At 30.9% G+C, this 27,542-nt stretch overlaps 2 protein-coding genes across 2 annotated transcripts in view; both read left to right on the top strand.

Annotated features, from left to right (window-relative positions):
* rin (ras GTPase-activating protein-binding protein 2) overlaps positions 1-20,450 on the top strand; it is a 68,171-nt gene extending 47,721 nt beyond the window's left edge. The window contains exons 6-10 of the mRNA XM_067282417.1: positions 4,171-4,261; positions 6,321-6,508; positions 7,461-7,933; positions 8,551-8,610; positions 18,166-20,450. Coding sequence (XP_067138518.1) covers positions 4,171-4,261; positions 6,321-6,508; positions 7,461-7,933; positions 8,551-8,610; positions 18,166-18,393 — 1,040 coding nt within the window. The 3' untranslated portion in view covers positions 18,394-20,450. The remainder of the gene's footprint in view (positions 1-4,170; positions 4,262-6,320; positions 6,509-7,460; positions 7,934-8,550; positions 8,611-18,165) is intronic.
* A 103-nt stretch (positions 20,451-20,553) lies between these two features.
* LOC136985189 (serine proteinase stubble-like) lies at positions 20,554-27,493 on the top strand. The gene is made up of 7 exons (XM_067282406.1): positions 20,554-21,435; positions 24,210-25,187; positions 25,461-25,546; positions 25,799-25,899; positions 25,977-26,245; positions 26,937-27,091; positions 27,159-27,493. Exons 1-7 carry the CDS (start codon positions 21,363-21,365, stop codon positions 27,318-27,320), a joined length of 1,824 nt encoding a protein of 607 aa, XP_067138507.1. The 5' UTR covers positions 20,554-21,362; the 3' UTR covers positions 27,321-27,493.
* Positions 27,494-27,542: the final 49 nt, after the last annotated feature.

Here is a 27,542-nt window from a genome sequence, read left to right as displayed (position 1 = left end):
AAGGTAGACATGTATCTTTAATAAAACTTAGTCTAAAAGAAATAAAAATTAAAAATGTTTTGTTACATTTATAATTCATTTTAAATGTTTTTCATTATCAACAGAATTTGTAATTGAGTATAATGATATTACAAGAAAATAACATATTGTGCACCTATTCATTAACAATGAATATAGAAAACTGTTTGTCACTGTTCTCTAACTGTTCAGTTTTACCAATAGAAAAAACCTGTGATGACAATGGAAAAAAAATTGAGTAACTTAAATATATCTTAAATACATCTTAAATACAATAAACTCTATAATGGAGAACACCTTAGAAGAAACCGTGAAATGTCCATTTTTGAAAAATAATATTGGAAAGAAAATGAGATGAACTTGTATATGTTTAAAATTACAGATTCTTTTCTTCCATTCTTTGTTCATTTTCTTTGAGTTTTTTTTTCTGTGCTTATTTAAGCTTAGATATTATATACACTTGCTGTATATTCTGGTGTATAAGACGACTTTTTAACCCAGGAAAATCGTCTCAAAAGTCTGGGATTGTCTTAAACGTCGGGTGTCATCTTATAGGGCGAGTATATCCCAAACTCTATATTTTAACTGTAAAAGTCGGGGGTCGTTTTATACGCCGGAATATATGGTACTATTTTCGTTTTTATTTAATTTTACTGCACTGAATTTTCTTTCAAAGTTAAAATGTCTCAAACAAATGTTTAAACAGATTTACAAAGTATGACTTAATTATTTGGTAAAGTTTTATCAATCACCAAAGGATTTGTCATATAGATGTTAACTATTAATTTAAATTGAAATTTTAAATTTAATAATTTGGCAAATAAAATAAAAACAAAATTTTTACTATTAATTATTTTGGGCTTTAAGTGCTGTTTAACTGAGAAAGTGTGTGCTTTTATATTATTTAATATTACTTTTTAAACTTATTCAGTTCAAAACTGAATGAATGATGTCAGATTGATGTAAAAGTTGTGTGTGTATACATCTGTATGTATGTCTATTATTCAAATTTATTATGAAGAAATAAAATGTTTATGAATATTAACACGAATCTCGTGGGACACAATAGCCATTATTCAGGTATTCATTAAGAGGAGTTTCCCAGTATAACACAAGATGAAAAATAGAAGAAAAAATAATTATTACTGAAACAGTAATTAATATAATTACTGTTAATAGAAAATTTTTAAATAAAAATTGATATGTAATTCTTACTGTCATCCTCTTATAATTAAGAATAATTATTTGTTTATTCTGTTTTAAAATTATTTAATTTGAGTGTATCTTATGGATGGAATATTTTGAAAAAAAATTATAAGCAAGTTTAATAGTGAGTTGTTTATTTTTTAAAATATAATGTCATCAGAGCTTTATCTTAATTTACTGTTTATTATTTGCCATTCTGGCAATGATAGAAAAGTCAGTTTGGATAAACCTAACTATCAGCATGGCATAAGTCTACTGGAACTGATTTTGACAGCCAGTCAGCCATCAAAACCAGATTGGAAGTTCCTGTTTGAATCAAATCTATTTGTTATTCTTTTTGGATTAAATTTGAACTAAGTAATTTTCTTAGAACTTTTATTTAGATAAGATTGACAATTTGATGTGATGGATGTGTTTTTGAGATGTGTGGTGGATTTCATCATGGATTTTGGATTTTTACCCCTCAGTATTGGTAAATGTCCAGACTTACCAGTAATTTTTAAGGATTACTGGACTTCAGACTTTTACAGTAACATATATCAGTGCTTTTCCTATCCAATATATGTGTATATACATTCTATATTGCCCTCTGTAAAAGAGTTTGAAGCATTACTCTCTTTGACTTGAAGCATATTAGAGAATTGTATAATTTAGAAACCCCTGTTTTGTTGGTTTTATTTATTTATTTTTTAAAATAATTTATGACTAATGTTTTAAATGTCTTTACAGATAAATTATGAGGCTCTATGAACTATGGAAATTATTTTAAATTTATGCAATAACTTGGTTTGTTTCCTACAACAAAGTCAGGGCTGGAAAGTTTTTCTAAAATATAATAATAATATTTCAAAATTTAAAAAGTATAATTTTTATATTTCTCATCAATCATAAATTTATTTTTAACATATCTTGAAATTATAAACAAATATATGAAGTATCATCATGATTAGACAATATCTACGTGTTAGTGATTTACAACACACTGTCATATTGTGTATCAACAAGTATTATACATTTCTAGCCATAATAATGAAAAAGACACATTGAAAAGATAGATTTGATTTTTAAAATATTGCCATAAATTTTATTGTATGGTTGATACATTTCAAGTAACTTTTTGAGTGATGATTTATTTTATAGAAAATTTTTTTGGAAAAAATTTTGATATTTTTTATCATTTTTGGTTGAATGTAAAATTAACTGTTTTTATTAGTTAGAATAAAGTTTTAGCTGGATTATGACCAAACTGCTGTAGTTTCTTGCTTATAAACTGCAAATTGTGTTTAAAAAAATCTTCATACTGTAAAGATGTGGATTATAAGCAACTATATAATTCTATGACAATTTTTTCACAAGAAATGGTTTTATCTAAAATCATTATATACTTTTTGTCATGCCAATAAGTCTTGACATGACAACATTCAGACAGAAAGACAAAAGACAAAGGTGCTAACAGATTCATTCACTTTTACTTATAAATAGAATGTAGTATTATTTGTATGTGAATACTACTACTACTACTACTACTGTTACAATGTAGCCTTTGAGGAAACATTTCCTCTTTGTTTTAAGTGTTTAGGTTTAGCTTTGATATTAAGTAACAATATTTTTGAAAGGGTTTTGGTGTTGGATCAAAAAATTCTTAGAGGAGTAAATATTATATGTATGTGTATTGTAATCAGTCACTGTGTATATGAATTATAATACAGCAATTCTGTTTAGGTGTATTGCATTTAAAATCAGTAATTAATATTTTATTTAATTTTATTTATTGACAAATCGTACCCCAGCAAGAAAAGTGACACAACTCAAAAAATGGCAATTTTGAGATTGTGTCATTGAAAAATATGTATGAAGTGCCCCAATATTCACAACAAGCATCACATCTCTATCTCACAAAATAACAGAAGTTATTAGAAAAGCATGAAAAGTGACATAACTTAAAGACCTCATATATTAACTGATAACACCTCACATTTGAAGAGAGCAGAGTTACAGATCCATAATTACTATACTACAGAATATAATAGAATTTACTCCCATAAATACTTACCTGAAACTTAAAAGCAGCTTATACTACAAGTTTTATAGTATTCTTTAAGTAGATTTCTTTCGAATACTGCCCTTTTGAGTTGTCACCTTTCTTGTCGGGATGCGAAATATTTATGGAGACACAGATAATCAAAAATCATACTGAGGGAGTATTGCAATTTTTGTGGAGAATTAATTTTATTTTTGCTAATTTCTAACTAACTTATTAACTCACTTTCTAATTTCAGTTTTATAATAAGGATAATGATTATCTTAGATTGAGCAGTTCTGCTGTAGAAAGTTTGTTTTATTTTTGTATTTTGGACACTAATGATACAAATTCAAGTTAATTAAATATTTATAAATTTATTAGTTCTTATTGTTATATAGTGTGCTTGTTGCCCAAATTACAGTATTACATGTAACATTTAATTCTTATATTGGCTTGTAGTAAAAGCAACTGATTATTTGTCTCTTAAGATCATTTTTAATAACTATTTTAGCCATTGTAATAATGGATGTTTGTAACTCTGAAACTGTGTTACTTAACCATTAAATGTCCTTGCAAATTGCATCATTTTATTTCTGATATAGTAAGAAAGCAAATAAAGGATAATGTAAACTTTTGTGAATTATATGATAAACTTGTTTTTATAATCAAAATGTTCATATGGATTATACAGTAAGATGGAAAGTATAGTAATTTTTTACAAGCATATACATTAAATGCAATGCAATCTTGTTTGTTTTGCTTGTATCTTAAAAGATTTCTTATATATAACTATTAGAAAAATATTGAAAAATATGTGTTTCTTATTCTGATTGTGTGTGTGTACATATACACACATACATATATATATATGTATATATATGTATGTATGTGTGTATTTATTTATTTATTTATTTATTTAATAGATACAGAAGTTGAAGATCAAAACACACCAACAACGGATGGCATCCAAGAACCTGCTGATTCTTCTGGATATTATGAACCCGAAGTAGTAAGGTATTCATCATTTTTATTGTATAACATGACATTAATGGACTAGATTTAATGAAGTCTTTATTATCTATTTTTATATAATTGTTAGTGATTATTCAAAAAAGTATATTTTATATTATTCTCACATTGGTATTGTGAAACCCACTTAGGTGAAAGTATTATATTTTTTGTGCATGATATTAATCTACCATATTTACTTGCTTATAAAATGATGCCGCATATAGGACAAGGTGTGACTTTAAAGATCAAAGTAAAGCAAATTAGATTTATTAATACAATTTAATTTTATTTTGTTTAATCACAAATAAAATGTCAAATGCATGTAAATGCATACATTGTTCTGCAAAATTTACTGGCATTTTAAACTGCAGGATTTTAAGAAACTACAGGGCATTTTAAGGAAAAATCTTGTAAAATCAACAACATAATTTGTTCATGTAAAGTTGGACAATCAGGAACCGCCTCCCCCTTTTTTGCCAGTTCTTAACAATCGAATCCGCTCCATCGATTACACTTATGAGTTTCTCTGGATTCTGATTTCTGAATAATTATCTGTTTTCACATGGGAATGGATTAAAACTTATATTGGGTTCTTGTGTGATTTTGGAATTCAATTAAAAAGCTTTGCTATTCATCTTTGCTCTTGACAATACACAAGAACGATTGAAACTACCCAGATAAAATACTCTCTTTTTAAACACTAGAGGGTAAGCATCCGGTAAAAAATGCGAACACGGTTCACAAAAATTATTGCAAAAATGCAAAGAATCCTTCGCTTGCATGAATAGGACAACCTAGGTATTTGAAGCAACAAAAAATGAATAAAAACCTCGTCTTATATGCAAGTAAATACAGTATATTAATATCTATAAGTACACAATAGCTCTTTTGAAAAAAATGAGTTTTGTCTCTAACAACCAGACTATTTAAAAATTTGAATTTTTAATAGATTAACTTTTTCTTGTCCGTTTGCTATACCCCTTGTTTACAGTTACAAGAAATAATGGCAACAGTTTCACCAAACCTCTTGAGTACAATATTTGTTTGTGATTGGTAGAATATGGAGCATGTGTCAGGTGAAAATGATTTGATTGGCTGTGTGTAACATTTATATATATAACAAGTAAAATGGCAAGGCTGTATTTGGGACAAGACTATGTCTCAGAGACTCACAACTAAGTGGGATTACTTCGACGCTCACGGCGGATCTTGTTCTCATTCTCCAATCATCTTTGGTATTGCTGGTTTTGAGCGCGATCATTCAAACTTCACCGGCCACGGCCACAACTGCGAGGTCTTCTACGATGCATTTTTATTGAAATTAACCTATCAAATGTTGAAATTTCTCTCCGTTGCATGATACCCCAGGTTGAATTTTTGTCAATGCAAAAATTTCCCATTTTTGAAAAAATAATGGTGGCTATTGTATCGTTCAAAATTAGTTTTTTTATTTTGCACAAATGAAATATTTTATATATATATATATGATGAAATGAGATATCTCCGGTCATTCGGTTGAGGTTAGCATATGGCGACCAGAAATATGTGGGGAATAACATGGGACAGGTAAATGGGTTTTTTCAAAGATTTGTTTGTCAAAATTCGATTTAGCAACATTTGCTTTTCAAACTTCCCAACGCATGTGTTTGTCAAAATTCGATTTCATGATATTTGTATTTCCAACTTCCCAACCAGCAACGCATGCGCAAATCTCGCACTACTGCCTGTTTATAGAGAGTGTTGCCATTTTGTATTTTATTGTGTTTCGGTTTTTAGTCCCCTGACTACCTACAAGTCTGGTTTTTTTTGTGTGTGCATGATTTGGGCACCTACCCTGTGCCAAATTTCATCTCCTGATATGTACTCCTTCATACATACCTCTAAGCTGATAAGACAGCAGGATGTACAGTTTTATAAACGAGACATAGTCTTGTCAGAAATATATATATATAAATGTTATATCAGTCATTTTACAGGTGATAAACACATGTGAATGTGCATGTGTACTACCAAAACAATAAATAAGTAAATATTTCACCATTTAATGTATGTGATTTTGTAGGAATGGAAGTATTCATTCAACTGAAACTCGATCAGTTGTGATCCCTCCTCCACCTCCACCAGAAATTGATCAGCAACCAGAACTGGAAGCTGAGTCGCCTAAATCAGATTGGGAAGAAGTAGATGAACAATCCCCAATTGAAGAACAACCCGAAATGGATACATCTGAGTTGACTTCTACTCAACCAGGTAAATTAGTATATGATTATTATGATTATATTTTAGTATCTATAATGAAGTATATCAAAAATTGATGAAAAAATCTTGTTTTATGTTATAAAGCAATTTATTTCCACTTACTATGTTCTGTTTAATTTTCATTTGATTCTAAATGTTACCCTTTTTATAATGTTTTTTAATTCTTCTTTCAATGTGAACTACTAGAAAACTTCAAAATTTTATTTGAAACTGTAGTTACCTGTTAGAAAAATAATTACTAAATGAATTACAAATAATTGTACTTAAGAGAGATGATAGATCAACCATATAGTAACTACACTCGAGCTAACATTTATCATGTTCAATATGAAATCTTTGTTTTAAATAAATTTTTTTTCCAGTGTGTTGCTTTTGTAGAATGATTTTATTTAGAAAACTGTTTCTTACTTAATGATTATTTCTCCTAGAGTTTCTTCTAGGGTGAAAATTAAACAAAATTTTTTCATTTATATGATTTACAATATCGGGTAGTATATTAAATCAAGATGTCGTAATAAATTTGAAGTGGGTTTACTGGATTATTTATGCAAATGAATTTTTGCTATACTTTGTAATTTTTGTAGCTAGATCATAATATACAATTTAAAATATTAAAAATATATATTTTTTATATTTAAACTCAGGAGAAAACTAGTTGTAAATATTTTATGGGTTGCATATTTAAAACACAATGTAAATTGTTGTTATAATAGTGATACAAAAGGAATTAATTATAGTAATGAATGTTTAAAAGAAATCTAAAAGATGTCTACATAAACACTAGTCTAGAACTTTTATAGAAAATCATGCATGAATTTAAATTGTAAAGCTAAATACCATTATTAACCACGTAATGGCTTGTATTTTTATATTTGAATTTTTGTTACATTTTTGTAATTATTCAAGTTGTTTTGATAATTAATAATGATGTTTTTTCTTGCAGAACCAAAAACTTATGCAAATATGGTGAGCAAAAATGCTCCAACTACTGGATTTGTCAACAATACAGTAATTGGTACAACTAGTCCAGCCACTGTTGGTACACATTCACCAACACAAAATAAAGCTGAAGTGAATAAATCTGAACAGAGCAATGCTTCAGTTTCACCTAGTGGAAATCCACCTCAAGCACAACGGATATCAAGATCTGTAAGGCCTGCTCCTGTAGTGAAGATTGTAAGAGAATCGGTTATTGTTAATCCAAGTGGCAGAGCTGAAGATAGTGGAGGTGAAGGAGAAAAACGCAAACCTCCATTAACACAGTATCCAGATACACAACAATTATTTGTGGGAAATTTAACTCATACAATAACAGAAGATGAATTAAAACATCATTTTATGCAATACGGAAATGTATTAGAAATGCGGATTAATACAAAACAAACTCAGAAAATGGGTAGTAGTGGAAAAGTGCCGGTAAGTAGCATGATTTATAATAATTATGATAAACGACTTTCAAATCTGTATCCATAATTTATCTAATAAGTATTGTTTTTATAATTGTTTAATATATTGATATATATCTGCAGATCTGTTAATCATATTTAAAGAAACTGTTATATTTAAAATGGCATAGGAATTTTTTGTTAAATCCCATTATGTGCAAATTAAATAGTTGTTTAAAAGTAGATTAATGAAAAACTTATTAATTTTTATGTGCAATGGATTTTTTTTTTTTTTTAATACAGCTGTATTTTATATGAATTGTACTTCAGAAGTTTTACTTAATGCAAAATATAATTATTGATATTCAAGGAAATGTCTTGTTTAAAATTTTAATTAGTACTATGTATGCTTCCAAGAAAAATATTCTAATAATTTGATAGTTATACAAAATAAATTTATGAGAATACTACATTCATAGATTTAGAATTGATACTATTATGTTATTTATCATCGATCAATCAAATAAGATTTTATTCATATATCATATGATTAGACTTAAACTTTTTAATATTTTAATATGATCTATGGATTTTTTTTTTTTGCATTACAGCAATGACATAAATACAAATTTTTTTTTCTCCTTTTAGAATTTTGGATTTATTGTCTTTGAAGATCCTGATTCTGTTCATAAAGTTCTGGAAAAGAAAGTGAGTTATAAATTATGGTTTTGATAATTTTATTAATATATATATATATAATTAAATCTCAAACTTTCCCTGGCCCACCAGTGGCCAAGCGGTTCCATCTTCTGAACACTGGGAGTTCTGTTGTGGGTTTGCACCTCTCCCAGACAGGCTGGCCACATGGAGTTTTCCAGGTTTTTTTCCATGTCTGTAATGTCTGAATATGGGCCAGTTACCCATAAAAAGATCTCTCAAAAGGCATCCCCCCCAGGCAGATCACCCAAATGTTGTGTTGCTGTAACTTAACTAAATAAACAAACTCAAACTTTCCCAACACAGTATTTGATTTGCAACCATCATACATGAAAAATCAGTCATATTATTTAAAATTTGGAATTAAAATAATATATTAATGTAAAGTGTGCATTTTGTTGTTTTAAATTTAGTTTTATAATGACTACATCTTTTGATCCATTTCTCTTTATCTATCTAGTGTTTCTCTTTTTCTCTTTTGTTTTCTCCATTATTATTAAAAAGTTTCTTCAATTTGATTTAGCTATATAAAATCAATATTTACTAGTGATTGGTAATAAAAAAAATTTCTCCAAATGATCAATTTTCTCAGATAATTGTGTTGTAAATGATGTACTAATTCAAACCTTTTGTCACTATTATATATAGAAAACTTAATTGAAATTGTCATTTAAACTAGTGCTGACAAAAACTGGAAATTTTCTAAATCTGGTTTCAGCAAAACTGGTTTTTAAATATCATATGTCAAACTGGTTTGAATTTAGTATAGTTAACATTTTATTAAAAGTACTATAGTATTTATTAGCCAATATTTATTTATATGTCTGTATCACATAGTATTTTTATTGAAAGTTTGTATTCTTCTTATGTTGGTAAATGCTGGAGTTTAAGTATTTAACAAATAGCATTTGAAAACTTTGTTCTAAACTTAATTTATATTAGTTTTTAAATTTTAAACACAAGTAATGCATGGCATACTTTAAAGTCAAGGATGATATATTGGTGCCATGTACAAATTAATGTTATACTGAAATTTTCCAGTAATATACATTATATGAAATTATCTTAAATCCAAATATACTCCACTGTCAATTAAAAGTCAGGAAAGACAAGTAAACCTAATGATTTCAGTTTCATTACCTGTTCAGAACTGATTTTCAGTTTTGCTAAAGATGTGGTTTAACCAAATGCCAGTTGATCATATTTTTTTTAGAAATAAACCTGTTTTGTTGCCAACACTAATTCAAATTACTGTTTATTGACCCAGTGATTGTTACTGTACTAAAAAATAACATTTTATAATTTAAACAGCATTTTTATCAGATTGGTGGCATCTATTTTTCAATGTTATTCAAAGTTCAAATAAAATCTAAAATTATCTAAATTCAATTTTTCCTGTAGAATTTATGGTATATTAAAAAAAGTATTTTGTCAAATTTTAGAATTATGACAAAATAACTGATTCTAAAGAACTCATTTAAAAAAAAAATAACTTGATGTTGATTTTATTATACAGGAAGGCACATAATTATGTATTCTTTATTTTCAAAATACATACTTGGGATTAGTATGTTGTGTCCATCACTAGGTATGTTTCGTGTTTAGTGAAGGATTTTCAATTCCGTACTGGTTGTCAACATGGCACTCCACAGAATTGATGAATAGAGTATGTCTTCTAGTCTCTTCAAACACCGTCTAAAATGACCAGTATGGTGAGTCTTTGGTATCTTTGATGCACACTTATCAACTACTGGAGATCACTTTATTACATAGTTTTATTACATAGATCCTACCCTTGATGAAACTACATGAGAGGAAGTCTTAATAGGGGAATGTCAACAAGTGTGGGGACTCGTGGAGATAAATTTCACATCTGACTCAATATCCAGGGATTATGGATAAACCATAACCAATACAGTGGGGCTCTATCTAGCAGCAGAAACATTTGATCATTCAATAGCATGAAAATATTCCTTGGTGATAATAGTGCAGCCAGAAATTTAGCAGTGTGTGCAGCTAAAAATTCAGAAATATTGAATGTTGTTTGAATAAAACTGCAGTGTAAAAATATACAAATTATGTATTACCTATGGTGTAATTGACTGGCTTACAGCAATTGAATCTAGCCATTAATAATTATGTGAAATTGCCAAATAAATCTCACATGTACTAGTTTCACATGAATGTGAATATGATTTATATGGTTGATCATATTTTTTTGGTATTTAAGGTAAATATATACTTATGTGATAATTGGCTTTAGTTTAATATTACACTTACATAACAAATTTCAGTTGTTAAAAAAGTAAAATAAAATGGATATTAGTAGCAGGGGGTGCAATTGCTCCCTTGTGCCTCCTGGCTATGCTAACCCCTGGCAGTGATTGTGTGTTGCTAAGAAAAAGAAAGGCCCCAAAAGCATTATGCTGGATATCATACATACATATAAGAAAGACATTGGCCATACACAAAATGTTTAGCCGACAGAAAACAGGGTAAGGGAAAGGGGGGAAGAAGGGAGGAGAGGAGATACAGTAGAGAAAGGTAGGATCCCTCTGAACAGCATACATATGGCTACAGTACCCTCTATGTTTGATGTTGGCATGCAGTTTTTATGCTGCAAGGCTGTAGTCCCTTAAAGGGTCTAAAAGAAAACCTGAGTGTAGCAAACACCAATAATTGAGTGCCACCACAAATAGCTAAGTGTAGAAGTTAGTGCCAAGTGGCTGTTAATAGGAAGACTTATATCTACTTAGTATTAATAAAACTGAACGCAATTGGGAATCTTAATACTACTTAACAGCTAGACAGACAGTGCGAAAAGGAAATGAACCTAATGGCAAACTAGATGAGATGAATGGACTGACAGATACAAATGGGCAAGACCCCAATTTTTTTATTTAATTTTTATTTTTAAACATTAACTTACTCACTAACTAAATTAACCTATCATAACCTAGAACGAACCTAACCAGATGACTAAAGCTAACAAACCCTAATCTAATTTAACCTAACTTATCATATCCTAATTGGAAACCAAGCTGAGTCCCTAATCTAACTTACAATTAGGACTAACCGAATTTAGACTGAAAAAGAAGACAGAAAAAAGAATTAAAATACAAAGTTAAAAGGCAGCTAAATGCTGACAGTTAAAACAAAGCAAGAAAAAGCTAATTGCCATCCATGCCCCTGGAGTGAGTGCTCTCAAGAGCCCCACTAAGGGATATAAATATGAGTAGATGATGGAATATTATCCGTGTGCAAAAGAGTCGGTGCTGATTGCAAGGCCAGTTGTACCCTTCAAGAATAGCAGCTCTCATTAAACTATCCCTAATGTGATTGTACCTATTGCAGCAAAAAACTAAGTGAAGTGATGTTTGGTCCTCCTGAATACCACATTTGCATTGTGGATTGTCCCCAAGGTTAAATCTATTCAAGTATTGCTTAAAGTTTCTGTGTCCTGTAAGTAGCTGAGTGAGAGTGTAACTAGGGTAAAAGTGGCAAAGAATTGCAGTAGTGTCAACCTTGGGGATGAAAGTGTAGGTGAGCCTACCAGTGATGTCACAGTCCCAGCTGTCTTTCCAGAGAATGAAGATTTGCTTCTTGATGTGATTGTTGATGTATGAGGTAGGAATATAACTGAAAGTACTAGTGACTGAAGATTTTGCAGTTAGTTTGGCAAGATGGTCTGCAGTCTCATTGCCAAGAACCCCACATGACCCGGGACCCATTGGAAATCTATTCTAATGTTGTTGTCTAAGTGTGTGAGAATGTGGTGTATGAGTTTTAAGCAGCTATCAGACTTTGCAATTGTGTGTAAAGCTACCCTACTGTCAGAATAAATGTGATAGTATAAGCAGTGTCTTTTGTCTTTCCTATGCCTAATGTGAATTAAGCTCATATAAATAGCTAAAGTTTCCGCCTGTGATATTGAGCAGTGTGAACCTAGACGGAAGCATGCATTGTGAATCTCGCGGCCTATGTCGGAGTAAACTACAAAAGCGGCACCCACATCGTCACCCATCTTGGAACTGTCAGTGTAAATCTCAAACATGGGATGATCACCTGGATCTTCGAAGTAAATGTCAGGGGCAAGCTGATGGGAGGGGTGGTAATCATAAGTTGGGAGTGTATTTTTGTCAATGCTGAATTTTTTTGGTATCATTGATTAAGGTCAAACTGGGGGAAATCTTACTCTAGTCATTTTGTTGACATCCGAGTCACTATAATAGCGCCAGGGTAAGGTGACGAGATTTTCCTGCCAAATAATGCGTTTTATTTGAAAGTCGATAGGTGTCAATCCTGACATTACCAAAAGGGCACTGGATATCATACACAGGATCTTCATGTTTGAAGAGTTGTGCACATGTTGTTTGGGCACTTGTTGACTACTAAAGACATAATGTTGCTTCATCTGATCAACAGAACTTTTGGTGCAAGGTTTGTTTTTCCTTCAGCATTCCCACAGGAGAATCTCATGTTGAAACTCTTCCCATAGATAGGAAGTAGTTATACAACACTTGAATGTGGTTTGCTTTGAAGTTGTGTATTCATCAGTATGCATTGTAGACTAGAGGTAGAGCTGCATTTACTATAAAAAATTCTTTTTTCATGTTGATGTCTGCAGGCTAACCTAGAAGCACTCTTGAACTTACCAAATTTCTCCTTGGTATACAACTGATCAGTTTACCTGTTCCTTGTGGGCCACAGATCCAATTTGTGTAAATTTTTTCCTCAGCCATCTATTTTCATTGCCAGAGGATTTTCACTGGGGGATGTCACAATAAACAGCCTATGTATGTCAGTGATGTGGCCCATTTCTATCCAAGTTGCCAGCTTTTGGTGCTGCAGTAATGTCAAATGATACATCTTGTTTATGTACTACATACCACGCACACTATTGCAATGACTTTGGAACTGGAGAAATTTGATTTGCCTAACAAGAGCCTATGCATTGATTATGGGAGTACTGTATTGACAGCCAGTAAGGAATCAAAAATTATTCATTAGGTGTGTCCATCACAGACATGTTGCATAATATATGTAAATCTGAAATCTGTATTTCAAAAATAAAGAGGTACATAATTATGCATATGGGTGTGTTAAAGTAGGAGTGAATAGAATGTAATAAAATACTAAGACAACTGTTGATCAACAAATATCTTAATAGGTTTTTTTTGTCTGAAGGGCAATTGTTTTGATAATTGCTAGTTGAGCTGAAGAGCATTTCAATTGAGGATTGTTAATATAAATATAAAAATTATTGTTATATATTAATGTTGGTTTAGTACTGGACCAACTATCCAGCTTCCAGAAGACTTGGGTTGTTTTGAATTTAGTGGACTGTAGTTTGCTTCAGGCCATTTTTACCATCACATGTATCATACAATACTAGTTCAATTGTGTTCTTTACTTTTCTTCCTTTCATTTTCATCCTAAATATTAACTTGTACATGGTATTCTCTATTTTAAGAGGATTGATAATGATCAAATTACCTTACTTTAGAAGTGTATTAATTTGTATCTGTTAAATACAATTTTGTTATTTACTTTCCATTGTTTATTTTATATTTTAAGTATATATTTAGCTTGTGACCAGAAAATGGGAAATCCAGAAATCTGGACCACTTAGTCCTAAGCTTGCCAGATAATTGGTCTAGTACTGTGTTATGTTGATCGTTTCATAGTTTTTATTGCACTGAATTCAAACTATATTGGATTTTGAGGCTTATATTAGTAACTTTTCACTTGTGCTCTTTAAATCTTATAATATATATTATATATATATATATATATATATATATAATTCACATGAGGGAAAAGGTTAAAATAATTTCAAATTTTTTAAATGGACTTTTAAAAAAACTGGTGGTTTAGAAAACAGCATTTATGACAACTTTGAATTAGTAACAAATTGTAGCATGTTCATTAACAGGGCTGTGGATTTTTCTCATTTCCTGCTTAGTATCTCAACTGTTTTCATTATACAATCTTCCTTTTTCTAAATGAAACTTTGCAGTTAAAGTTTTGTCCTTAGCTGGTGTTTACTTGATGGCAGCTACATGATATTCTGATGTTTTTTTTTTTTTGAATATAAGGAGATAAAATTAATATAGATAGTGAAGTTGATTTTGATTTTAGTGAAACTGATAGACCAGTTTCAGAATCTGGCAATAATTCTTTTGATATAGCTACCACTGAACAGGAAAACGAAGATGGATTTTTCTCGGGTGAGAATATAACAAAATTTCAACACAACTTTTGTTTCTCCCACTGCACCTCAATTTATATTTTCTAACAATTCTGGTCCAACCATTGATTTTGGTGATGTGCTGCAAACATTTGAATACTTTTTTTGGTGATTTACTGGATATTATACAAAAGGAAACTTCAAAATATATCAATTGGTTCATATCTAACTCTGAGGAATTATATCAGGATCTAACATGCAATGAACTTTAAATTTACTTTATGCTTTCAATCTTGCAAAGTGTTATACAGAAACCAGAATTTCAGATCTATTGGTTTCTCCAGGCATGCATTGCATTTCCATTTTTCAATGAAGTTATGTCATACAAAATATTCTGCCAGATCTGAAAACATTATACTTTTCTGACAGCGAAGTGTCTGATTCCTCAAATTACCATGCTTGAAGCTAAACAAGATTTGGCCAGTGTGCCAATATCTACAAAATAAATTTCAATATTCTTAAATACCCAAAAAAGTATATTACCATGGATAAGAGTAGTCTTTGTAATTGTTGGCTTGGATAGGTTCATTATATCCCATTCAAAAAGGGCAAGATTTGGAATAAAGTTTTATATGCTGTGCCAATTTATTAGTGAATATGTATGATTTATAATTATTTATATTGAGAAAGGTGCAAAGTTTGATACAGAATTTGCAAATTTTTGTAATGTATGAAAGTGGTTCTGACCCTCCTGAAACAAAGGTATGACCTAACAATGGACAATTATTGTGTGTCCACAGCTGACAAATTTTCTAATTTCAAATTCTATAGATATGTTTGGAATGGTGAAAATAATGTGCAAAGACATACCACATTCCCTGAAATGTAAATTACAAAAGGGAGAAATTTGTGCTTAAAAAAGAGGACGAGTCCTTGCTTTACAATGGAAGGACAAAAAGGATGTAGTCTTTTTGTCAACAGTGCACAACTGTAGTAATGTTTTCTCCAATTTTTTCTTATGTCGGAGTTAACTCAGGATAGTAATTTATATCCATAACTACTACAATTTTCTACTAGGTTTTTTGATAATAATAATAATTGGAAACTATTATTAATTAGAGTACCATCGTTCCAAATAGATCTAAAAGTAGTTACAAAAAACTCAGATCACTTTTGACTCACACTTGAGAAAATAGATACTTTGGGGATTAAACTAATATTCTTATATATCAGTAATGTAGTTAGTTAAACATTATAATTAAATGTTTTGCTGATTTTTATCATGAGAGTTGAATGTATTTTATTATTGTTTGACTGTACACCTTATAATTAGAAGTGAATTAATATAATATTTGAAATACTTGAAAATTAGTTCTAAATTTAATATCAATTATTTAAAGTTCTAAAAAGTATTGTTGTGAACATAAAGCTTTTGTTTAGACCTGCTTATACTTGAATCTAAATTGTTTTTGTTGGCCAACAGCAGTTAAGTGTAGGAAAAATTATCTAAACCAGGGGTTGACAACCTATGGCACATGGAATGATTTTCAGTGGCGCACTGAACAGAAAAGTAGTAAAAATTATATTTTAATTATTAATTACACGTTTAAATGGAAGCCATAGTTCAGTATAAGCTGTGGTACATTAAAAACGAATCTCTTGTATATTTACATTATGGTGCATGCTCCATATCGCCATATATGTGTTGTGCATGTGAAGTACACACATATGCACCATATACATTATGGTGCATATGTATGTACTTCACATGTAAGAACATAATTCAATTAACAACTTAACTTCAAAATTATATATTTTTGAAGTCCATTATAATCAGGCCAGTTTTGATAATACTGTATACATAACAAAATTGGTAGAATCATGTCATTTATCTATAAACTTATAAGATTGCATGGCATTCAACTCTTTTTTATTATTATTTCTTTTAAGAGGATATATATAAATATAATTAAATACAGGTATCCCTGATATAATATTGCACTTTTTTGGAACATAACTACCATGTTTTGAGAATCCATGCTCTATGAAACAAAGGATTAATGCAAAATTTAGGGTTATGTTCCAGAATTTAGCAAAAGTATACTACAGTAGAACATCGATTATCCGACCCCTGATCAACCGTCACATCGGTTAACCGACCGCGTTCTAGTCCTAGGTTCTAGTCGGCAAATTCAAATGTTCGCTAGTGATGTGGCACTACAATATTTGGCTGTCTTGGCTACTTTAATATTATTTTTGTTAAATTTTTGCATGTTTTAGTTTGCAACACTGACTCGACCATGGAAGGGAGGCCAGCATTTAAATGAGGCTTAATTTTATTTAACGACGCTATCCAATTGCTGTTTTTAAAATGTGTGCGAGATTTAGCGGCAAAAACGAGTGTCAGTTGTGAAGCAAAAGAAAATTTTGGACTTCTTTTTCTAATGTATAGGCCTACTTTATGTAAAATATGTAACTAGAATATATATATTTTTCAATATACAGTACAGTACTGTATTTATTTTCTGCAAAATAAAGAAATAATTTTTAACGATACAATAGCGACAATTGTTATTTTAAAAAAAATTTTGTTATGCTTAACATCGATGAAAATTCAATGCAAAGTAGGTTAATAGCGATATACTAATATACTAATTACATGGGATATACTAATATACTATACTAATAATGTATTTTTTCATACTTTTCGGTTATCCAACCAACCCTAGTCTCCAATTGAGTTGGATAATCGATGCTCTACTGTATTCTTTTCTGTAACAGACTAAGAAGAAAAATATGTTTGGAAATAAATTATCAGTTGCTTTATTAAATCAATAAATAATTAACAATTACAATTAAAAGTACTGTATTACGTGTTAATTTGTCATTTTTACAAATGAAGTAATCATTTGTACGTAAATAATACCTACAGTTAAAAATGTTTAATAACACTTACCTAAAAATGTTTAAATAAACTTTTTACTAAATATGAAGATTAATCTACAAAAAGAAATACACTATCAGTTTTCATTAAAGTAAACTTGATGAAAAGCACAAAATAATTTGAAAATTTTGATATTCTAAAATCTATGGGCATACTTTAATTTTAAAAAATTATCGAATAAACGAAGTTTACACTTGAAAATTATGAAATTTTTTATGAAGATTTCCAAAACTGTGTTGTAGAAGTACTAAGTTGTACAAAGGATACCTGTATTTTTAAGCTAAATAATATAAAATATTTCTATTGACATAATTGAAAAAAATTAAGAAAACAAATTCTTAGTTAGTTTACAAAAATTCAAAAAAATGTTTATTTTTATTAACTTTTAATAATGTGTATGTATGTTTTCTAGCCAATTTTCTTCAATGGCCATCGTTTGAATGTTGAAGAAAAGAAAACAAAGCCCCGAGACCAAAGAATAGGTGATGGTCGCATTGGTATAGGAAGGAGTGGTATGATGGGAAGGGGCGGATTAGGAGGTCGAGGAGGTGGTCGGGGTGGCATGGGTGGCCCCCAAGGCACCGGCAGAGGAGAGATTCGTGGAGGTGGAAGAGGAGGCAATTATGGTCCACGCCGTTAAAGTTAATTGAAAATATGAATGAATGATTATTGTGATGTCCATACTGTCTACCATATGCGGCTCTGGTGCCTGAAATGCAGTTAAGGTGAACCAGGGTAATTGTGATCATAAAAATATTTGACAATAGTTGGGCCAAAATAACGTCGTTTCTAACAAGACTTATCATAACGATGGACAAAGAAGAACATAAAATTATGTCATGTGAACAATTCTCATCTTCATTTATTTAATTTGTATGGAATTATAAATATCCTTTGATTAGTGTTTCTTCGAAGAATGGGGTAAAAGTGATTTTGTTGTTTACGCTTAAAAGTTGTGAGTATTGTTTTTAAAGTGGTATTGATGTGTTAAACTAATGAAATGTCTAAGAATAATAATAAGGTAATTTACAAATATCTGAATTAAAATAGAAAACATAGTAATATTTTTGCAATAATTGTATAGAATGATGAAAACTGAATACTATATTAACAATACATGTAAATCTTTGTTAATATTATTAGTCTTCAGTTGACTAGTTAAAGTTTTAAAGTTAATGTGGATAAGACAGTAAAATATCCTTATTTACAAAAATCACAATGTTATTTCAATGTTTTAAATTGTTATTGCAAATAATTCACTTTTTATTTGTTGACATCATCAGTTTAGAATTTGGAATCTAACATTGGAATTTAGATTATGGATTATTGATGAATCTTAATCCAACTCTTCAAGAATTCATAATAAAAATCACATTTGCCCCATTAATACTTTTAATGAAAACTTTGTTTTGAATTTGTTGTTATAAAGTGCTGATTTTAAAATACTCTGTTTTTCTCCTGATAGACTTTTATTAAAATGGGTGTTTATCCTGAAAAAATACATATATATTTATATATATATACTTACACTTATATATACTTATATATATGTAATGTTTGTTTGTTCTTACATTGTATCATATTTTATATTTTTAAAAGACTAGTAATTCTGCTTGATCAGAGAAATTTATTACTTTTGTGTATTTAAATGGTTTTTCACAATTTGTGAAAACCTTAGTTTTTTGAACTTCTTAGATTACTTATTATAGATTGTATATACGTGTATTGTTCCACAATTTTTGTGATATTTATTCTGATATAGCCGCATTACTAGTCTTTAAAGCAATTATTGAAAGATAACCAGATTGGGATTCGCTTTGAAGAAAAGAAAAAACGAGAAAAAATTCCACAGATCACAATTACTTCAAAATCATTATTACCTTGGTTCACCTTTGTCTTACTTTTTTTTAAGTAACTCCTTTTTTTTCCAAGAATCAACAATCATCATTTTCAAGCTTTAAAAAATCATATTTATTGAGGGATCCAAGAGAAACTACTTGTAAATATATGGAATCATAATCCTCCAGTGCGAGTACCCTGGCTTCTGATTCCTAGCAGCTTTTTCTTATTGCTTCAATAAACTGCTCATCAAGACAAAAAACAATTATGGCAAATTTATATCGAAATGACTGTTACATTATGAATTTGATTGTGAAAATCCGAGGTTGTCCAGGAGCTGGTTTGGAAGCGGTATTAATATAACAGATAATTTAGCAAAGAGGGTTCAAACCAGAGCCTTGACAAGAGGCGGTCAAAAAGAAATTACGTTAACCTTATTTTTTGTCTCCGTTGTCGAAGTCAGTGTTGTATAATAGAACTTTTTATATCAAATTTCATCCATTAGCATTCACTAAAACTTTACTTCATATTTATTTTCTTAAAAACGTACCAGGAGTGGGCTATAACTAGTGTGTCTTTCTGCCCATGCCAAAGCCAGCTCTTGGTAAACCAAAAACACAGGATGTTGGTTTCATAATACTGGATCATCTCTTTTTATTGTTAAAGATGACAGGAAATAGTGAAACCAGGATATTTATCTAGCAAAGATGAAAGAGCATCCTCTGGGTTTGTGATTGTGGATTCACTGTATATAATAAGCACTATTCCATTGAAATCCTTTGTGATCCATCACCACCTGATTTTACATATCCTGTTAATGTAAGTTAATAAGCCAAGTATTAAAAAGTGTCTGTGGAATGATGTTGTCTGTCTATAAGGAAGATTTTTATGTCGGTTAAATTTACAACTTATTTTTAAAAGAATTCTGAATTCTATGCAACACTTCAACTTCAGAGAATGCTCTCTCTGATTGAAAATATCAAACGATTTAGTCTTTAAAAAAAGGTTCAAAGATTGAGAAATTCAATTTTTGTCACGGAAGGTCACGAATTTTACGCACTCTTCAAAGAACTTACACGGTGACATTCAATTGTCTAACGCTATCGGTCGAATCTACGATCACAAAAATGTAATTGTGACAGCGGGGAGATATTTCAAAATAACACCCCTTAACCAAAGCGACATCAACGTTTTGGCCTTGACGCGCGTGTTTTATTAATGCCGCGGTCACGTGAACGGAATGTCAACGTCTCGGTGACGCTGAGTAAAATTCAAGAAGAGAAAACAAGTAGAAACGTCATGGCAGTTCTGTGGGAAAAATATAGGAAAGAAATCAGCCACACAACAAATCGGTCGACACATTCAAGGTTAGAACAGGTCGTTCACACCGACGTCACTTGACTTCTTTCCCTAACCTACCAGAGGGGATTTTAAGACATTACTCACACAAACAATAGCGTTCAAGGTTAGTCATCGCGAAAGCATCGAGATACCGGGCCATCATAGTTGCATCCATCGAAAACTCGGCACAATCGACGTCACTAAGAGCCCAGCCGGGTTAGCATCCAAGTGTTTTTACATTAGCGAAAGTGGTATCGGTGCCTTTTGTCGAGTTTGGACGACCGGACCTTCGAGGTGGCGTCACTGCAATCACGTGTTTCGTATGCACAAAGCCCCGGGCTTCGCCGACACATGGGTCTCGGTTCCCCAAACTGGGGAGTACTGTTCCTGACCGTTGCTTATGCAACTACTCGTTGCTCATAGTGGAAAATGACTAGATCTGTACTCTTGCTCTTCTCCTATATCGCCGCTGTTTGGACGTTTGAACATTTTAGCAGGCTTAGTGAGTAATGTTTATTTCTAAAAAGATTTAAATACCGAAAAGTAAGATAACGTAAGTACTGTGTTTTGTATTATATAAACGTATTCAAAGTATTAACAATGGGAACCCTCTTTTTTCCCCCGTAACGACCTTCACTCGAATAGGTTTTCAGCTTCGAGCTATAGAAACGCCACGAAGCAAAACTTTTCACATGACCCAGGAACAGGCGAGACGTTGAACATGTGCGTGTCTAGAGAGTGGAATGATAATTGAACACCTGCAGACGCTCGGGAATTGGCTTAGGGATGTTTGTTGTTAACAGAAATTAGTATTTCTCGTGTTCGATACGTAACACACACCCCTTAAATGTGCAACGTAGGCTTTCTGTGGCTCGTAGACGAGTTGAGATATCGAAAAGTGGCTCTTTGGGTTACGCTCTCTAACTGCAGTCGAGTTTATTTAGCGTGTGAACATTAGGCGTCACTCGTCACGAATCGCATACAAGTGAACACTAATACGCCTGTTTGTCATGGTTAGTTTCGTTTTATATTCTAGTAGAATGCCCACAAAATCGATACGAAATTAAAATTTTACGTAACGAATTATGTTGCTTTACAGACGTACAGTACAGTACGTTTGTCTGCCCACTCTTAAACACGTAACTGAAATCCCTCTCTGAATATTTTATTTTTAAGTTCGAAATAGATAACGTGTGAAAAATTGTAATGTAAACACTCCAAAGTAATTTTTGATAGTGTAATTATTTGATAACGATCTCGAATAAAACGAAAAATTCACTTGATTTATATTCGCCGAGGGAATTTACTACTATTCATTAATACCTGCTAATAAACACGCTATTAAAATACACACAAAGTAATGATTTTAGCATTAAATTCGAGTTTATTACCTTTCTGTCGACTAATAATGTGAAAGTAATCAAATCCGAGTTCACAAGGATGAACTGTTACTCCTCGAATGTACTGTGCCTTTCATACGGATGAAGTATAATTAATTAATTCTGCATGCTGTCGTACGTTACTTCTAAGTTACGCGAATTAGTTCGTCAGCAAAAAAACGTTATTTTTATTCAAATTTATCGCTTCTATCCGGCTATATCGGATCACGTCAGCAAATAAAGGTCATAACTTTCCCATTATTTATCGAAGCAAAGAAGAGTTTCCTCTCGTTGCGACCTCGGAGAACAGATGCACTTTTATCCATACATTTCCTGAATTGTACACAAGTAAAATCAGTTTCTTACCTCCCCCAGAAATTTTAGGAATTCACTCAAAATTAAAAATGTCCGCAAACGCACTATTTTGTTTTTGCAACTTTTGTAGCAATTTCCTCAAAAAAAAAAAAAGGATCTGTCACCGACTGTACAATTTTCTACGATATCTCTATAGATTAACCTTTAAAAAGATTTGTACAACCGGAAAAACCTATTTGTGTAAAATTTAAAAGTGACGCCATATTTTCATGTTTGCTCCTTAAAAGATAGTACTAAAAAAGCCAATTTATATATTACGTATATTTGGCATGTAGTAAAAAAATAACGTACGAGAAACTTTTATAGTGATGATGATACGTGGTACAGAAATTTTACAATTTCAAGACAGTAAAATCGCCAAATTCCATTTTGAAATTATTTCCGATAACTCTCACGGGTGGCGCTGCTATTAAAAAGTTGCCAATTAACTAACGAACTCGTGAATGACCGGACTTAATATAAATGGAAGTCATTTGAAGTGTGTCCTGTTCTCCCCAGATATCTGTTTCACGGATATTTGACTCTCCCTTTACCGATAACCGGTTACACGTGCAACTACTACCTGTTAGTTTCCAGTAGCAGCTATTGCTATTCCCTAACCTGTCGTTTCTAGTAGTACAGACACGGCACGAACTGCACAAGTCTCGTTTACGAATGTTTTCTTTCACCTAAGTTCAGAGATAAGTGCTACACAAATGGCCAAAGTTTTTAAAGATCGGTAATTTATAAGACATTTAAGAGTACTTTTTTAAATGAAAAATTATAATGCCAAGTCGCGAAACTTATGATCTATTAGGTAAAATGGTGCCAATTTCGATACTAGATTATTAAACGCAGTAAAAGCCGTGTACTAAATATATGTCATTGTGCTAAGCGTTAATGAGTAACATCATGTTTTATTGTTGCGATATTGATTGTAGAGAGGGAGTGACCTTATAACAGAGATAGTTGATCTAAAAATAGAAGTTGTGTTGCCATTTCGACTGGCATATGACTAGGAAGTTGGGTTCAAGGTGAATGACCGGGTCAAGTTCAACTTCGGTGACTTCCGCGTCGCCGATTTTCACAAGATGCTCCACATTGATTCGGCGACTACTAGTGCACTCTTTTGTCTCTTAAGAAACCGGATAATTGATTGCGTACGGTTAAGAAAATTCTTTGAAGTGTTGATTTGAATGTCTGTTTTCGGGTCATAATTATTAAAAAAAATAATAATAAATTCTTAAGAAACATGTTCGCTATGACAAGCATGAAATAGCTTTCACAATACAGTACCAAACATTTCCAAAAATCGTGACGTTTAAAAACTTTTAGCGTTTCTAAATTTTAATGGAGTATAAATGAAATATAAATTTTTAAAAATCATAAAATAAAATTTGCGAGTCAGCGCGCACGTGTTTTCGAACAAGTACTAGATTATAGTTCTTAACGACGTCTCCAGATGGCACTAACGGTTAATAATGTAACTAAAAAGTAGGAATTTATTAAGCGAGAAACTAAAAATTTCGCAATTTTCTTTCAGTTGAAGATTCTATCCAACCGTTATCGTGCAGAAACAATCAAACAAAAGAGGAGGGTATTTGCATGTTTGCTTGGAGTTGTCACAGAGCTAATGGTACTCATCTAACCTACTGTTTGGATAGGTTTTACTTTGGTAGCTGTTGCAAGTTACCCGTTAATTCACCTTTGCCTACTTTCACAACAATGAAGAATTCCATACAAGAGGATGACATATATCCTCACAAACCCGTTTTAGACCACACGGAAGAAGAAACTGTTAAATATACCACCCAAGACAGGAAAACAACCGTCGCGATCAAATCTACCACAAAAACTTTCCTCAAACCCACCAAATTCCCTCCGGGTTTGAGTACGTGGCGTCCAGACGAAATTACAGAGAGACCGATACACACAACTAATCCAACTAAATCCGATTTGACTTCTAGAAAACCAGTGTTGGCCACTAATCCTACTAAATCTGAAGATGCTACCTCTACCAGAAAGCCATCTACTACGTTGAAATCTGATGAAACCGTTATAGGAATCCTAACTGAAACATCAACCATCGAAGCCACCTCTACTGTTAATTACAATTCCACCATCCAAGACGACGTAGTTACACAAAATTCCACAATTATGTTTACTAGAAACGATACCCTATCGAGCGATAGCACGATATCTGAAACAACGATTACCACTCTCTCTTACGATGTATTTAATTTTACAACAAATTCCGGTGTTGAAGAAACAACAGTTCAAGACAATGATAACACGACAGAGTACAACAGCACTACGACAAGTTATACAGAGGAAACCCCCTCCCAAGATGGCAATTTTACTACAAAAAATGATATACAAATCACTGATGTGGATAACGAGATAAACAGTGATCGCTTCACAGAAGATCACAATATTATAACAACAATTAGCGAAATTCATCCAGAAACAACAACAACAACTTCGTTTTCTAATGGAGGATACCAAACAGATTTCAGGAAAGGTTTGTATTTATTATTTAAATTTTTCATTATCAATATATTAAAGTTCGTAATTATATCTTTAAAAGGTATAATTAACGCAATAATTATCCTATAAATATGTTGTTATAAAGGAAAGTAATTTTATAAATTATTATTACTAAACTTATCGTCTCATTATTAATTATTACCATAATTAATAGTTGTTAATGAATATTTTAATGACATTTATCCAGTTTTAAATTTAACTAATGATTTATAATGTAGAAATTAAAAACTAAATGAATAATTTATAGTTTGTGGAAGACCAAATCCTATAAAAACTCCCAAAGGTCGGATTGTTGGAGGATCTACAGCGGAGTTTGGAGAATGGCCTTGGGTTGTAAGTGACCAATGATGCTTTTAGACTATTTTTAAGAAAATAATAATTAGATTTATATGAAATTCTATTAATATAATATATATTTTCTTTTAAAATAATGTAAATTTGAAATGTTTCAATTTCAAGTATTCGATGTAATTATTCTGAACTGTATCTTGAAAACTTGTAATTTTTGTGTGTGTTAAATGCAAAAATAATGCATTTAGTTAAATATATATTAAATTATAATAAATAATTTAAAATATATTATAGATATCCCTTCGACAATGGAAGAAAAATACATTTTTACATAAGTGTGGTGCTGCGCTTCTTAATGAATTTTGGGCCATCACAGCTGCTCATTGTGTCGAAGGGTAATATTTATCTACCATTATGACATATTTTACTAATATTTTTTTAATCATAAACACTATTGTTTTTGTATTTTTAGTGTTCCTACCACAGACATACTCTTGAGATTAGGAGAATATGATTTGAGCACGGAAGAAGAATATCTACCCTATGTAGAAAGGAGAGTTCAATTGATTGCTTCTCATCCAAAATTTGACAGGAGGACTTTCGAATACGATTTAGCACTATTGAGATTTTATGAACCGGTTCCTTTCCAACAGAATATATTGCCAATTTGTGTGCCAACGGGAAACTCCACTTACATTGGAGAATTTGCTACTGTAGCTGGATGGGGAAGGCTTTATGAAGGTGAGACTAATGAAATCTGGTACAGTTTCGAAAATGAAATTTTTTTTTGAAATATTATTCGAGACACTGCAATTTTTTAAAATAAATTTACACAAAAATTGCTTTTTTCGCTAAAAATATCGTTATTCGCTTTATTTTCAACACAAATTAAGATGAATTTATAATTCTGTACAAGCAGGAAAAATGTATACAACTGTTTTGAAAAAAAAAATACAATATTGAAATATATATTAAATTATTTCCAATTTTTCTTTAATTTTATCTAAATTTTTGCACTGTAACAATGCTTAAATTTTGGTTTACTTTTAGTAAACACGATTGTAATTTGAAAAAATATTAACCTTAAAGGTCTTCATATAATGCCTAATGTTTCGTAGAACGATCCTAAATTGATTTAAATGTGAAAAAATCAAGAAATATTTGCAAATAAAATTCTTTTATCTTTACCAGACATCATGAGGGTATAATTAGATAAAAACATAATTTAATGTAGAAACGATTTAAGCAATTATTTTAAGAAGGAAGCAGAGTTTTTGCTCGAAACTTTATCTTTAAAATTAGCTTAAAAATAAAAATAAAAAAAGCGCGAGTTGAACGACTCTTTTATTCTTCAATTATTACCATAAATTTGCACGTCAGCCATTTTATAAGCTTCCTAATTCTTATCATTTTCTCCTATTTTTGTATCAAGATGGTCCACTTCCAGAAAAGTTACAAGAAGTAGAAGTTCCTATCGTTGCCAACAAAGAGTGCGAAGATATGTATAGGAAAGCTGGATATGTGGAAGACATTCCAGATATCTTCATATGTGCTGGATTAGCCAAAGGGGGGAGAGATTCTTGTGAAGTAGGTAATTTAAATCCTATCCCACTGACGATTTTATCATGTTTTTTATATGTTCCTATGCTTTTAGGGAGATTCTGGAGGACCCTTGGTGATTAAAGAAGATGATGGACGTTGGGTTCTAGCGGGTATCATCTCGTGGGGTATAGGTTGTGCCTTACCGAATCAACCGGGAGTTTATACAAGAATAACAAAATTTTCGGATTGGATCAATCAAATAATAATATTTTAAACGAAATAAAGTCCCTTAACTGTAATAAAAACTCCAAAAATAATAATAATTTCCTTTTAAAAAAACGCAATAAAAAATATCAATCTTTGTACTATTTATAAAAAGCCAAAATGTATATAAATAATTTAATTTTTTAAAAAATTGTATGATTGGTATATTGTATTTAATAGATGCAGATGAGTGATAATTAAAAAAAATTATTAAATTTAAATTTATTTTTAA

The sequence above is a fragment of the Centruroides vittatus genome, unplaced genomic scaffold (assembly GCF_030686945.1).
Source record: "Centruroides vittatus isolate TY-2023 unplaced genomic scaffold, ASM3068694v2 contig_955, whole genome shotgun sequence".
NCBI classification, from domain to species: Eukaryota; Metazoa; Arthropoda; class Arachnida; order Scorpiones; family Buthidae; genus Centruroides; species Centruroides vittatus.
Note: the sequence above shows the minus strand (reverse complement) of the source record. Positions and strands in the feature narration are given on the sequence as shown.

Bases quoted from the DNA above. Each gene is read 5' to 3' on its own strand.
- LOC136985189 (XM_067282406.1), top strand. From the start codon at position 21,363: ATGACTAGATCTGTACTCTTGCTCTTCTCCTATATCGCCGCTGTTTGG. The intron at 25,188-25,460 runs GTTTGTATTTAT...AATAATTTATAG, and splicing joins CCAAACAGATTTCAGGAAAG to TTTGTGGAAGACCAAATCCT. The intron at 25,900-25,976 runs GTAATATTTATC...TTGTATTTTTAG, and splicing joins GCTGCTCATTGTGTCGAAGG to TGTTCCTACCACAGACATAC.